We start from the raw sequence: 15,679 nt of genomic DNA on the forward strand, positions 1-15,679 counted from the left end.
GTCCTCGACCAAACAAAAAATCACAGAGGAAGGGCTTCAAACTGAAACAAAATCAGTTTAATAAAAAAACAAGACAATATACAAAACAGAATTATTATTATTTTTAACCTGTCTCAGATGTTCTTCTACTACAAGGATTCTTTTTTGAAAAGGAAATTCCAAATCGAAACAAAAAGCCAAACTCATGCAGGCAACTTATTTTAAGAAACGAAGTTTAAAATGACACTGCCAGACCCAATTTTTTAAAAAAGAACTCTTCCCAAGTCCCATACAACACCTTCGATCTTAGGGGAAATACACCCCGCTCCCCGCAAAAAAGCTTTTTGTAGCTCCCCAGAACTAATGCTCTGATGTCTCACTTCAGGCCTATTTTGCCACTTTCCCAGCCCTATAATAATTACTTTCCCTAACAACCAAGAGAGGTGCAAGTTTCTGTCTGTTCACAGCCCTCACCCTTCAGCTGCTCTGCCAAGGATTTTGTTGCTCTGGGTAGGAACAAGCGCCCTGAAACTGCCTGAAAGTATATGTGACAGAGCGCTGACTCTTCCAATTTTCTGATGGGGCCAGAAATGGGAGCCTGGGAAATGGCTGAGGCAAATTTTATGGCCCAGGACAGAAAAGCAGTGGTAGATCCTTCCCACGAATGGGCCACAAGGCCGTATCTCTGGGATCGCAGCTGTCTGCTGAATGGAGGGCAGGCATTCCCCTTTAAACTTCCCACCTCTAGTTTAACAGTGTGACCCAGCGAATTAATGGAAAAGTAGATGCAGCAACCCCACACTGCCTGCTGCGGGGCAGCTCTTTGCTCATAAATGCAAGACACTGGTGCTGTTCCTTTCCATGGGCTACAGAGACGAATGCGAGGCTACCCTGGCCGGCTCTCCTAGTTTTCAATGGTTCGATGACGGGGCATCGCTGCAGCGTTCCACCTATGTGGGTGCTTCGGGGAGGGGGCATACTATGTATCTGAAGCCAGGGTGGGAAACCTTTGACCCTCCAGGTGTTGCTGGGACTACAGCTTCCATGCTGGCATTGATGGGAGTTGAGAACAGGTGTTATGGGGCTCCACCCAGAAACCGGGCCTGCAGTGGAACAGAGGAGCCTTTCATACAGACGTGATCTTCATCAGTCAAAGCCAGGGTTGTGTGGCCCTGCTTGTGAGGCCACTGCCAGCTATGCTTCTCCTGTCCCTTCTTTCTTTCTCCTTTCTTCGGCAAAGGGTTTTGCTTAGGAAAGGCAGTCACCCATGCTGGATTATCTGGCGACAACATCCTCCTGCAGCAAACTCGCCTTACTTTACCCTTTAAGCAACATTCACCAAAACTCTGCTTGGCACAAGGTGGCTAGAATCCCCCAGGTCTAGCAGGAGGACACAATGCACCCATTGGCAGAGAAGATGGAGAACTGTGTTGGTCTGGTAGCTGCCAGCCACAGCTAATACAAACCCATAAGCTAAAGTTTGCCCACCTTGCCTATGGAAACAACTCCAAAAGGATTCTGCCCAATCTCTGCAAACACATTTCAATACAGTTTCATTTCTCTCTCAACTTACTCGCAGATCTTTTGTCTACTTCAGGGCTGGGGGGGGGGGGCCTGTGGCCCTCCAGGTATTTCCTGGACTCCAGCTCTCATCAGCCCCAGCCCACGTGGCCCATCATAGTCAGAGATGATGGGAGCTGTAGTCCAGCAGAAGTTGGAGGGCCACGGGTTCCCCTACTAACAGAAAAGGTATATACCACCCACAAGGTTTTATAAAACTTGTACTGTTTAGGCATTAAAAAAAAAACCTACTCCCTCTCCACCGCACACTGCTATAGTTTTAGGAAGTGTTTGTCCCAGACAACTCAACTCTGGATTCACAATAGTTTAGAAATCTGAAGCATGTAGCCATGGCCAGGCCAGTGTGGAAATCTGATTACGGATTGCATCAGTTCATTGGCTTGAAGATAGCATGCTTGCCCTATATTGATCAACAGTTGTTTAGTAACAAGGCAGCAAGAATCCACACAGATAGTGTTATTTGCCTGTAAGCAACTATACAAGAGATGCTGCGTGTGTCTGGATTCAACACCAACAGCAAATGAGAAATAGGGCCTTTTAAGTAGCAGTTAACGTTGATGAAGGGTGTGTGTGTGTGGTTCAGCAAAATTAGGCCAAAATCTCATTGTCAAAAGGAACTCAAGCGTTGGTATGCTTTCAGTTTCACTGCTCTCATTGAAAATTTTACAGAGACTCACGTTTGCTGGACCGGAGCTAGAGGCTTGGTTCAGATTTCATAGCTAAAGCACAGTGCGACTGTTAGGGTCCTGCCTTGGGGCTCACCAGCTCTCAAGTCTTCCTGTGTACGCTCCGACTCCCTCTCCAGAACTGGAAACCCATTTCAAGCCATGGGTTCAAATCCAGGTTTCGGTCAAACTCTGGTTGGCTGTAACCACCAATCTGCACAAATCGAGGAGGAACACCCAACTACTGTTACCACAGACTAGGAAGCAAGGGAACACCCTGGAGCTTGCAAACAGGAGAAGGGAGCTCTCAGTTTGGCTGTGGGTTCGGATCAGAGAGCTCTGTTCTCCTGTTTGCTAGCTCCAGGCTATTCCCTTGATTCCTAGTCTGTGGCAACATTAGTTTGGTGTTCCGCCTCGATTTGTGCAGATTGGTGGTTTGGCTAAACAGCCTAAGTGCCATAGAGTTATAAAAGACAATTAAAGCACACCCACACCCAATTCATTGGCAGCCATCCTTCAGAGTCTCCCCCCCAGTAAGTTTCATTAATGGTCCTAGTCCTTGTGATTGTCGCTGGCCTCTGCCACCTCAGTCTTCTCCTCCACTTTCTCCTCAGTTGGTTTCCCCCCATCCAGGCCCCCCTCTTGGGACACTTTGGAAGCATTCTGCTGCCCTTCCTCTTCCTTGCTCTTCACCACTTCCTGGAGGTTGTACTTCCTGAACAGAATGTAGTCCTTCACCACACTCAAGCAGCAGATGTTCTTTATGATCCCCACCACGATGGTGAACTCAGGGTTGCTCAGATCGACTTTGTTTTCTGGGTTGAGATGGCCAACGACTCCTGCCAAGGCAACAAAGAAGGGTTGGGGAGGCAGAAAGCCATCTGATAAGCCTGGAGAGTAATACTTTTGATCAGCCACAAATGAAGAGACGGTGTCCCATAAGGGATAAGAGACTAAGGACAGAAGAAGAGATATGCTGGATCCTGGCCAAAGGCCCATCTTAACCCCCCCCCCCATTCTGTTCTCACAGAGGCCAACTAGATGCCTCTATGGCAGGGTCCCCAAACTAAGGCCCGGGGGCCGGATGCGGCCCAATTGCCTTCTAAATCCGGCCCGCGGACAGTCTGGGAATCAGCATGTTTTTACAATAGTAGAATGTGTCCTTTTATTTAAAATGCATCTCTGGGTTATTTGTGGGGCCTGCCTGGTGGTTTTACATGAGTAGAATGTGTCCTTTTATTTAAAATGCATCTCTGGGTTATTTGTGGGGCATAGGAATTCGTTCATTTTTTTCCCCAAAATATAGTCCGGCCCCCCACAAGGTCTGAGGGACAGTGGACCGGCCCCCTGCTGAAAAAGTTTGCTGACCCCTGCTCTATGGCTTCCCAGCAGGACCAAAGAATCTTGGGAGTTGCAGTTTACCCTTCACTGAGCTACGATGCCCAGCACCCTCAACAAACTTTACAGTTCCCAGGATTTTATGGAGGGCACCATGCCCTCTCATTCTGTCCTCCAATCGTTCACAACTGCAGAAACGGAATGAGGAACTATCGCTGCCAGGCTTAGTACCCAGGTAGCGTTTTATGGCCCCCACCCAAAAAAAAACCCCTGCAGAACTATGGTGTCGCCCCCCCCAAAAAAAATCTGAACAACTTTGGCTTGCCCCCTCCCCCAAAAATGGGTAGATCACTGCCAGCTCTTTTCCCCTGGGAGTAGATCACAGTCTCTTGGGAGTTCGACGTCCCTGCCATAAATGTATGGCATGGATGTGACCCAAGTTTGTAGCCTTAGCTGCCTCCCACAGGAAGTAGTAAACTGCAGTTTAACAGTGTGCTGCATTGTCTTTAGCAAGCCACCATCCTCTCATCTTCAGCCACTTAAGAACAGCCTAATGATGAGGGCTAAACGTGGCATGATGAGAATCACACATATTTTATTTCAGCTTAAGTATTTAATACCTTCCTCTTCCATACAAAGGACTGTATCCAGTTTAAGGCTGCAATCCTCTACCTGGGAACAAGCCCATCTGAACTCAATGGGGCTCACATTTAAGGATACATATTTTTAAAAGGTGGCGCTGTGGGCTAAACCACTGAGCCTAGGGCTTGCTGATCAGAAGGTCGGCGGTTCAAATCCCTGTGTCGGGGTGAGTTCCCGTTGCTTGGTCCCAGCTCCTGCCAACCTAGCAGTTCGAAAGCACATCAAAATGCAAGTAGATAAATAGGAACCGCTATAGCGGGAAGGTAAACGGCGTTTCCATGTGCTGCTCTGGTTTGCCAGAAGCGGCTTAGTCATGCTGGCCACATGACCTGGAAGCTATACGCCGGCTCCCTCGGCCAATAATGCGAGATGAGCGCGCAACCCCAGAGTCGGTCACGACTGGACCTAATGGTCAGGGGTCCCTTTACCTTTACCTATTTTTAAAAATACACTGTTAAGTTGGTTGCTAACTGGTTCACTGAAATCAACGAGGAACTCAATTAGCTTAGGCTGCAACCCTGCACCCACTTACCTAGGAGTAAGCGCACTGAACTTGATGGAACTTACTTCTAAGCAGATATGTTAAGAGGGCTGCATTGTTAGTCTGGGTCCAACCCACTGTTCCACCCCACCCTAAAAGCACGTGTTAGAAATGAACATCTAAAAGAGAGATAGGGAAGCTGAAGGACTCCAGATGTTGCTGGACTCCAACTCCCATTAGCCCCTGCTACTACAGCCAATGTTCAGAAGGGCCACCAGTTCCCCATCCGTGATCGAAAAAAATCTGCCATCCCAAGTCATGTGAAAAATAGTGGCTGAGAGATATGACAGAGGCAAGGAGAATGGTGCCCTGGAATATGTTTTCAGTCTCAGAATAGAGCCCACAGACCTTTTCGCACACAAATCCCACGTCATCCCCCCCCCCCGCCCCCGGCCTAAGCATGTTTTGTTTCAGCAACCTAAAAGCAAAAAACCAACCTGTTTTTTGTTGCTGTTATTAAACAACTGGGAGTCAGAAACCTTACTACAAATCACCCAGAGATCCTCAATAGATCCTGACTTACCTTCTGCCTATTCCTGCTACTACTGTACGAAATAAATCACTTACCTGCCAGTTCTTTGATGACTTCTTCCCGGCTCAGGTGGCTGTTATTTCGAGCCTTGTAAACAATCTGAAAAGTGCCTTTACGGGGACTTTTAAACCAAGGTTCAAAGAAGGTCTCTGAATATTGTTTCATGTCCTCCAGGAAAGCTTTGCAGGTGCCCGAAACAGGTAACATGCGCAAGATGACTCTGGTCTTCTTCTTCTTGGTGGCTTTCATGTCCTGCAGGATGTGGTGCACCAGCTTCTCAGGCTCTGCAAGAAGGAGGCAGTGCGAAAGACTTTTTCATTCATTGCTCTGGGTGAAGAAAGGGCATCTCTAAAGGCATGGAAGTCTAGGCGCAAACACAGGAAGATGCCATACCCACAACCGGGCAGAGCCACCTCTTTTCTCTCTTTCTACCACCTCTCTGTCTCCCCCTCTGATGTCCATCCTATCCCACTTAGTGTATTCAGGACTCAGAACTTACGCTCTTGCCCATTATGCTACCTCTTCCCATTCCATGCACGCTTACCTACACCCAGTGTCCTAATGAAAACTACATTGTTGGCACCGCTCTCCACCGACTGGAACCGTCGCAGCTTCTGCTCTGTTGAAGTCCGAATCTGATCGACTTCTTTTTTCAATGCAGCTTCAGCGTCGTCGTCATCCTCCTCATTTCCTGACAGTCTGCTCTCATCTTGATCTGTTAACTTTACAGACACATGCACACATATTGTGTTAGTCAAGTCAACCCAGTGAGGAAAGCTTCTTTAGAGCTGGTACAAGCTTAAATTCTTATACAAATTCAGTAGGTCTCTCCTTTTAAAATAAAAAAATAAAAATAAATCAACACAGCCATGTTAAAAAAGCAATACGGCTGAGTTAACTCGAGTCTCCACAATTTCTAATGGTGTGAAGCAAGGGGAAGTTTTCTCTAGCCATTTTGGCATTACCACACAGAGCTGTCTGAATTTCTGAGATCTTAATTGTTGTTTCTCTTAAACGAAAAAATCCCAAATGCTGCAGCCTCTCCTCACGGGGGTGTTGCTTCATTCCCTTGGTCCTTTTTGGCCGCCCTTTTCTGAAGCTTCCCCAGCTCTACAACATCCATTTTGAGGGGAGAAAACCAGGACAGCACACAGTATTCCAAAAGCAGCTGCACCACAAATTTGCATAAGGGTATTACGATACCAGCGGTTCTTCTCTTCCCCGCTTTCCCAAGCGATATATAATTTTATAGACTCCTATCGTGCCGCATCTTGCTCCCCTTTCCTCTAGTCTACAGGTGAAACTCAGAAAATTAGAATATCGTCAAAAAGTGCATTTATTTCAGTAACGCAACTTAAAAGGTGAAACCAATACAGTATATGAGATAGATGCATGACATGCAAAGCATGATATGTCAAGCATTTATTTATTGCAATTTTTTATTGTTAGGTGGGTCAATTATAAATGGAATGTAATTAAATGTAATAGCGATGTTTATTTTTGTATTATTGTAACTATTTGTTTTATTGCTGTGGAATTTCCAGAAGAAAGCATTTGTAAAAAGAAAAAGAAAAAATAATACGTTGCATTACTGAAATAAATGCACTTTTCGACGATATTCTAATTTTACGAGTTTCACGTGTAATCCCAAAAGTCCCGCCGGCCTGTGCTCCTCTTCCTACCTGCTCGGGCCCGTAGAGCTGCTCGCCATACTCGCCTAGCAGGCTGTAGGCTTCGGCCACGCACTTGCGCTCGTTCATGTTGCAGGTGATGAGGATGCCGCACATGCCCGGCTCCAGCTGGCGAGAGCCGCCGGGCCGGGCCCGCTTGGCCGCGTGCAGGTACTGCGCTTTGGGCCGCCGCTTGCGAGAGGCAGCCGGCGCAGCTCCCTTCGCGGCAGCGGGCGGCGTCTCCACGGCAGCCATCGCGGGCGTCGGGAAAGGCTACCAGCGGAGGCGGTGTCAACGGCTCGTCCCGCAACGGCGCGCGTGTCGGCGCCCTTTCGATGGCGTCATCGGGACGCGCCGGGGGAAAGCACCATAGAGATAGGAAACAAAGCACCATAGAGATAGGAAACAAAGCGCCAGAGATAGAAAATATTAGCATGCTTAATTTTTATTCATTTATTTATTTTTCTGCCACGGAGCGGGGGGTGTGGAGCTGCGGTTCTGCTGGTGCTGCCGGACTACGATTCCCCCACCGGCTTGGCCACCAGGGATGATGCGGGTGGTAATCCGACAGCATCGGGCCTACGCCTATCATAGAGGCGCCAAGGGATAGAGTGGCGCCGCCCTGCAATCATAAAGCATCGAGGCTCTCCCTTTTACTCTCTGTTTTTGTTAAAGGATAGAGGTGCTAAGGAAGCTACACCACTCTCTAGTAATGCGGAAATCGGTGGCTTTCCTCCCGGAAGTACAGGCCTTAGGCTTTCCCCTTCTCCATGGCAACAGGCATCCTATTTTCCGCCACGCAGTTCCGCGCTGTGCCCCAAAGTAGTTTCCCGCCGGGTCCTAAAACCCGTCTGATGCAGCAACTTGGGGAAAAGCTGTTACGGAGCTAAAGTCTACACGCCCCCCCCTCCCCCGCTATATTTCTCAGTTATCCGTGTCAGTTTCCAAAAAGCTGCCTAATAAATTGCCCATTTAAACTACCAGCATATGCCGTATAAACCTTCCTCAGGAAACAAAACCATGCATTGCCAAAATGGGTGATTTCAGATACATTTATCTCCTTATTGGATTTCTGGCCTGCCTTTCTAAAAGACTCCAGCGTAGCAAACTACAAAGTAGCAAAAGAAAAAAAGAAAACATATTAAATAAAATAAAAAGTATTTTAAAACATAAATAGTGCACGAACATAGTCACAATCCTAACTACAGCGAATTTTGTAGTTTCAAGGTTGCCTGGAATGGTGTCTTTCAGCCATCAAATGCTTGGGCAAACTGGGTATGTTTTTAAATCCCTCCTGAACATTAATGATAAGAAAGAGGGACACACCTCACCAGGGAGGGCTTTCTTCAAATGGAGAACCACCACCGAGAAGGCCCTGTTCTGGGTCAGTGCCAACCAAGCAGCCTCCAGCAGCAGCAGCAATATCAGTGGGACCCCTGAAAGCTACAGATTGTAGGCTTTTGATATCAGGTAACTTTAAAATATATATATATCAATGTACACTAGTGTTACTGTACATGGTCTAAATCAGGCATCCCCAAACTCCAGCCCTCCAGATGTTTTGGCCTACAACTCCCATGATCCCTAGCTAACATGACCAGTGGTCAGGGATGATGGGAATTGTAGTCCAAAACATCTGGAGGGCCGCAGTTTGGGGATGCCTGGTCTAAATAATTGGCCCAGGGTGGTGGGTGAGCTGTCAGGGTAACAGTGACCTGCCCTCGTTTTTAAGCTGCTGGCTTAAAAGTCACCAACCACCAGTGACGTAGCACAGCGGGCACATGCACACTGGGGGAGCAGAGGGTGAACGGAGCCTGTAACAGAAGAGGAGAAGCAGGGGAATCAATAATGCTGTACTGATCATGGAAATACTAAGAAATGAACTAGACTGTCGGCAGTCCTTCTCTGCTGCTCTCAGCGCATTTCCAGTAGAAAGCCAGGCCTTCCCATCACCTGAAGTTAGTATTTGAGAAAACAGAATAGGAGAGGCACTGAATCACTCAGATCCCCCACCCAACCATAGTGTTTGCTTTATGTTCTGCAGTCTCAGATGCAGATAAGTCCTCGTTGCTTGAATTGACTCCTGGCGTTTGCAATTTCAGCAAGTGGACCGAGATGAGGTTTTTTTTGTTTGTTTGTTTTTTAGTTCTGGGCACTGAGACTGGGCACTGAGGGACCTGCAGACAGTGGCTGCAGTCCAGTTGCCACCTGTGTCCGATGCTCCTGAAAAGGCCCTCAGGAAGGAAGGAAGGGGGATCTGGGCAGCAGGAAATATTGACTAAGCAGCTTGAAAACCTTCAGAAAGAAAAAGAAGAGTTTAAAAGCATGCCAGAGGGGCCTGCAGACTAGGTTGTGCCCAAAATCTGGCCATCAAGAAAATTGTGGTGAGTGAGACGATGGATTGGGTAGGACTGCCATATGTCCGTATTTCCCCAGACCTTACCAGGATTTCAAAGCGAAGTGACACCCAGGGGGAATTTCCAGAAGGTATTGTTGGTCTGCCCTGGATCTTTGGCAAGTAAACAAAAAATCATGGGTTTTTTGAGCATTTTCGTTAAAAAGCTCAACAACCCTGGGGATGTCCTGGCTTTTACTTTTTGAAATATGGCAACCCTAGGATTGTGGAGGGATATTTGGTGGAAGGCAATTTGTTCTGATTATACAATAAAGAGGATTCATTCTGGTTACATTCTAGTTTGCTTGCATTGAGGTTATTTGTCTTTAACCAATTGTTTCTATCATACAATTATTTTATTGATTTGTTGTTGTTTTTTTTAAAAAGAAACATAACAAAGAGAGAGAGAGAGCAAAACATTTTAAAGCATCACACCCCGGAAGGACAAAAGTACATAGATACAGCACAGAAAGTACTAATTCATACAAAGGTTCTTTGCACCAGTAATAAAGATATGATTACAGAGTTGGTAGCTTTGGGGACATAGGAGGGTGAACAGCAAGCCGCCTGTGCGTGGCAGATATTAATGCTCACCTTGTTGCTCCCATTATTTACTTCTCTCTGCAAAATGTGGGTGAAAAGGGAAGACGAGAAAGTGCTGAAGGTCATATTTCATTGATTATGTCAATTAAAAGACGTAGTCAGTGTGCACTTTGAGCTGCCTCACAGCTGTTTATTGTGCAAGCACAGGCCAGAGAGCAATGGCACCACAATCAGGGTCAGGCTTTGAGGCAGAAATCCTGGGCCTCAGCAGAATGAGGAGGAGAGCCCCCAACACATAAAATGCAGGTGACAATTTTGAAGTAAGTGAAGTACGGTAATACAAATTACTATCTAATGCAGGGTGTGTGTAAAACTATTGCAGTGTAGCATACTGTTACTCTGGGACGCGGATGGTGCTGTGGGTTAAACCAGTGTTTCTCAACCTTTTTTGGGCCACGGCACACTTGTTCCGTGAAAAAAATCACGAGGCACACCACCATTAAAAAAGTTAAAAAATTTAACTCTGTGCCGCCCTATATTATAATTATGACTGTAAGAAACACTTGCCAAATATTGCTTTCCGGCGGGTCAGTGCTGTGTATTGGCGGCCGCCACGCTCGTTTGCACTGAGCTTTGGGAAAGAGGAGGAGAAATATTGCTTTCCGGCGGGTCAGCGTTGTCTATTGGTGGCCGCCAGGCACGTGACATTGCAAATCGCCCTTCTCATCACCGCACGTCGCGGCACACCAGCCAGCGCCTCGCGGCACACTAGTGTGCCGTGGAACAGTGGTTGAGAAACGCTGGGTTAAACCACAGAGCCTAGGGCTTGCCGATCAGAAGGTTGGCGGTTCGAATCCCCGCAACGGTGTGAGCTCCCGTTGCTTGGTCCCTGCTCCTGCCAACCTAGCAGTTCGAAAGCACGTCAAAGTGCAAGTAGATAAATAGGTACCACTCCAGCGGGAAGCTAAACGGCATTTCCGTGCGCTGTTCTGGTTCGCCAGAAGCGGCTTAGTCATGCTGTCCACATGACCTGGAAGCTGTACGCCGGCTCCCTCAGCCAATAACGTGAGATGAGCGCCACAACCCCAGAGTCGTCCGCGACTGGACCTAATGGTCAGGGGTCCCTTTACCTATACTGTTACTCTAAGAAGGCCCACTGAAATTAATAGTGTTGTGACGTGGGGTTTGTGATTTCAGCTCTCTTGACAAAACATGCTGGAGACAGTTCTCTAGTAACAGCTCTTTATTAAAGTGAACAAGACTGACTGTGAGGGCAGGAAGGCTACATTTATAGGGACAGGGAACTAGCTAGAAGGGGATACATTTTGGAGGGAACAATATCAGGCAATCACAGTGCTGCCTTTTGGAGGGAACCAATAAGACAGAGGATCCAAATACAGCAGCTTAAATGAACCAATAGTAGCTGTACCCTCTGGAACCAAAAGGCAGTTACTTTATCCTAATGCAAATACAGACAATAATAATACAGAGATAAAATCCTTTGACTCAATACACAACACCCCTCCCCCCCTAGTGAGCACAGCAGACGTAATCCCTCAGGTACTGTGGGGTCCTACAACTTCTACCTGATCTCCTGACAACAGGTGTTGCAGGTTCTGGATTGGGTGTTACCTGTGGTGGAGGGGCTGCTATAGGGGTTTCGTCAGGAACAGATGGAGTCCCAGACATCTCAGGGTCCCCTACCTGTACCTCGTCATCCTGAGGACTAGCAGGCCCTGGTTCATTTGCGGAAGCCCCTGGTGACTGCACCTCTGGGCCATCTTCACTCTGGTCTCGCAGCTGTGCGTCATTAGCCAGGGATGAATTATCTGTCTCCTCCCTGCTGAGCGCCCGGCGCCTCAGCTGATCTATATGTCTCTTCCAAACTTGCCCATTTTCCAAGGTCACATAATAGGACACAGGTCCACTAGCCCGGGTGATCACACCGGCCACCCACCGCGGACCTCGTGAATAGTTCCTCACCCAGACCAGATCTTCAGGGGCGAGATACCTTGTTGTGTCAGTCTCAGCCTGGGGGGTTGCTCTTGAATTACGGTTTGGCATTTTATCTGGGTGGACATAATCCAGCACCGTTACCAGTCTTCTACCTAAGAGCAGCTCAGCTGGCGACTTGCCCGTCGCAGTACACGGCGTCGCATGCTGCAAAAATAACATTCGCGCAATGCGAGCCGACCAGTTACCCTCCATTAAGCGTGCAATGGATTCTTTGGCTGTTCTTACCATGCGCTCAGCCTGCCCATTGGAAGATGGGTGAAAGGGCGCGGATGTGACCCCTCTTATGAAGTTATCAGCCAAGAATGCCCTGAATTCTTGGGATACAAAAGCTGCCCCATTATCTGATACAATGGTCTCAGGTAACCCATGGGTTGCAAACAGCTGCCTCAACACCTTGATTACGGCAGCTGATGCCATGCTAGGGACCATCGCCACTTCTAACCATTTGGAATATGCATCAACGATAACCAAAAAGACCTTCCCTTGGAATGGCCCAGCAAAATCTATGTGCAGCCGGCTCCAGGGAGTCCTGGACTGCTCCCACCAGTGGACTGGTGCTCTGGCCACTTCTGGCCGCACCTCTTGGCATGCCTTGCATGTTCGTACCCATTGTTCTATGTTCTGGTCCATTCCAGGCCACCACACATAACATCGGGCTAGCGACTTCATCCTGACCATTCCCGGGTGTCCCATGTGAAGCGTCTCAAGAACCCTGTTTCTCAGTGGTGCTGGGATGATCACCCTATCTCCCCATAGGAGACAACCCTTATGCATGGACAATTCGTGCTGCCTTGTCGCATAAGGCCTGAATTTTTCTTCATGCGGACCACCTGGCCACCCCCTCCCCACCCAAGTGAGCACACGGGAGAGAACAGCATCTTTCCTCGTTTTCTCAGCTATATCCGTAGCTGTTACAGGAGCCCCCGGAAGTGTTTCTAGCATCATAATGTGCTCCGCCGGAGCAGGATCCTCATTGCTCCCGCCAGGAAGGGGCAATCGACTCAGCGCATCAGCGTGGCACAACTGTTTCCCGGGCACATGGGTCAAGGTGTACTGGAACCCATTCAGGAATATTGACCAACGCAACATTCTGGGGGAGAGAATTTGTGGCGTTTGTTTGTTTGGGTTGAACAACCCTAACAGTGGTTTGTGGTCCGTTTCAATGGAGAAATGGCGACCGTACAAATAATCATAGAACCTTTTGATTCCTGACACAATTGCTAGTGCCTCTTTATCAATTTGAGCATAGTTGCGCTCCGTGGGTGACAACGTACGGGAATAGAAAGAGATGGGCTTTTCCGACCCATCCGGTTCCCTATGACTCAGCACAGCCCCCAGGCCGTATTGAGAGGCATCACATGCCAAGACCAGCGGCTTCGACTCATCATAATGAGCAAGGACGCTCCTGCTACTCAGCATTTCTCGCAAGGAGTCAAAAGCCTTCTGCTGCTCCCGCCCCCATCGCCACACATTCTTTTTCTGCAAAAGTCTATGTAATGGTTCAGCTACCGAAGCTTTCTGGGGTAAGAATAAATGATAAAAGTTAATAAGTCCCAGGAATGACTGCAACTCCGTCTTGTTCTGTGGTCGTGGTGCCTCGATGATGGCCTTAATCTTAGCATCTGTGGGGTGGATGCCTGATGCATCAATTTTAAACCCCAAGAAATCCACAGTTGGCACCCCAAAACTGCATTTTTCTTTTTTCAGTTGCAACCCCACCTCCTTGAACTTGAGCAACACTGCACGGACACGCGCAACCAGTTCCTGTGGGTCTTTTCCAGCAATCAAAACGTCATCAAAAAATGGCAAGACCCCCGGCAGACCCCTTAACAGGCGTTCCATGAGCCCTTGAAAAATCCCTGGGGCCACACAAACTCCGAACTGTAATCTGTTAACTCTGAACGCCCCTTTATGTGTGACAATAGTCTGTGCTTCCGCTGATTGTGGGGTTACTGGCAGCTGTTGGTAAGCTTGTGCCAGGTCAATTTTGGCGAACACCTTGCCCCCAGCCAGTTTAGCCAACAGATGTGATACAACTGGAATGGGGTATGAGTTTCCCCTGAGTGCCTTATTGATAGTACATTTGTAATCTGCACATATCCTGACTTCCCCATTTGCTTTAAGGGGCGTGACGATTGGAGTCTCCCACTTAGCAGAGTCCACGGGTGAGAGAACTCCCTGCTTGACCAATTTATCCAGCTCTGCCTCGATCTTGGGTTGCAGTGCAAATGGCACTCGCCTTGGTTTGAGTCGGATTGGGGCCACCCCGGGGTCCAACTCGAAGTCAACTGGGGGCCCTTTATAACAACCCAGTTTTCCATTAAATAGACCAGCAAATTCCTTGCATAATACCTCGCTCATCTCAGGGCAGGTTTGGATTGAATTAAGCCCTGAGATACTCAGTCCCAGGGCGGGGAACCAGTCAGTGCCCAGGAGACTGGGGCGACTGCCCTTCGCAATCACCAGTTTGAGTACAGCCTGTTTGTCCCGGAACTGTACTCTCACAGCACACATTCCCATAACATGGATGCGGCCTGCTGAGTACGACTGCAAGGTTGCCGGGAAGGGCTCCAGAGGGGGCAACTTACCCCTGGGGAAGAATGTCTTCGCGGTCTGGTCTGACACGATGGTGAATGCAGATCCAGAGTCCACCTCCATGTCGCACTGCTGACCCTCAATCTTCACCTTGACGTGTGCCTTGCCTTGCGCTGGAAACTGCACGGCCCTCCCGTTGATCTCCGTTATGTAGTGGCAGTCCTTTCGAAAATGAGTTGCTGTGGGCGGTCTGCGATGCTCCAGTCTAGGTGCTCCTGTTGCTCCTGACGCCGCCGATCTACAGACCCTGGCGATGTGACCTGTCTTCCCGCACATCCGGCACATAGCATCCCTGAAACGACAACTCTTCCGCCCATGGTTTCCGCCACAACCTGGGCAACTGCCTCGGTGATCTTTGTGCACTGTGCAGGCCTGACGCACCAACTCGACCCCACGGACTGGGCTCTGGCTCGGAGTAGCCTCTAGCTCGTCCATGGCATGCGCAACTTCTATCTGTGGCTTAGTGGCCTTGCGACTGGCATCAAGCTCCTCTCTTTCATAATTCTCCGTGGCGGTGGCCTCCTTCAAGGCTGAAGCAAGGGTAACCTCTTCTTTAGCCACGATGCGTCTTCTGGCTTCCTTGCTGCTCAGACCACCAATAAACCGATCCAGGAGAGTCTCTTCCAGATTTTGGAAGCCGCAGTGCTGAGCGAGCCTCCGGAGTTCAGCCAGAAATGCGGATACAGACTCCCCAGCATGCTGCTGCCTCTTATGGAACTCCATCCGCCGGGCCATCTTGGTCTCAGTAGGCGCCAAGTGGCTTGTTAGGCAGGCAAGAATATCTTGGAGAGATGTCTCACTCAGCTTCGCTGGAGCAAGTAATGCCTTGGCTAGCTTGAAGGTCTCGGGCCCACAGTAGCTCAGGAATGTGGCCCTTCTTTTGCTGGCATCGGTGATCCCTTGAGCCACTGCGAAGAACTCAAAGCGTTCGACGTAGTCTTCCCAGGTGTGGGGCTCTGATGGCTGGAAGGGCTCCAATACCCTAGGACTCTCCATTGTCCTAGCGGGCAGGGTCGTCTTCTCAGCTGGCCAGTGAGTCTTGTTCTCAGCTGCAATCCGGACTCTGAGGCAGGGTTGTGTTTAACCGCTCCTCAGCATTCCGGATCCCACCTTCGTCGCCAGTTGTTGTGACGTGGGGTTTGTGATTTCAGCTCTCTTGACAAAACATGCTGGAGACAGTTC

The 15,679-nt window shown here is 48.8% G+C and overlaps 1 protein-coding gene across 1 annotated transcript; it reads right to left on the reverse strand.

The window, feature by feature from the left end:
* Nucleotides 1-35: 35 nt before the first annotated feature.
* THUMPD1 (THUMP domain 1 NAT10 acetyltransferase adaptor) lies at nucleotides 36-7,296 on the reverse strand. The gene is made up of 4 exons (XM_035131638.3): nucleotides 6,961-7,296; nucleotides 5,823-6,000; nucleotides 5,314-5,562; nucleotides 36-3,064 (listed from the first exon to the last, which is right to left on the reverse strand). The coding sequence occupies exons 1-4, from the start codon at nucleotides 7,201-7,203 to the stop codon at nucleotides 2,778-2,780; spliced, it is 957 nt and encodes a 318-aa protein (XP_034987529.3). The 5' UTR covers nucleotides 7,204-7,296; the 3' UTR covers nucleotides 36-2,777.
* Nucleotides 7,297-15,679: the final 8,383 nt, after the last annotated feature.

The sequence above is a fragment of the Zootoca vivipara genome, chromosome 13 (genome assembly GCF_965207765.1).
Source record: "Zootoca vivipara chromosome 13, rZooViv2.hap1.1, whole genome shotgun sequence".
Classification (NCBI taxonomy): domain Eukaryota; kingdom Metazoa; phylum Chordata; class Lepidosauria; order Squamata; family Lacertidae; genus Zootoca; species Zootoca vivipara.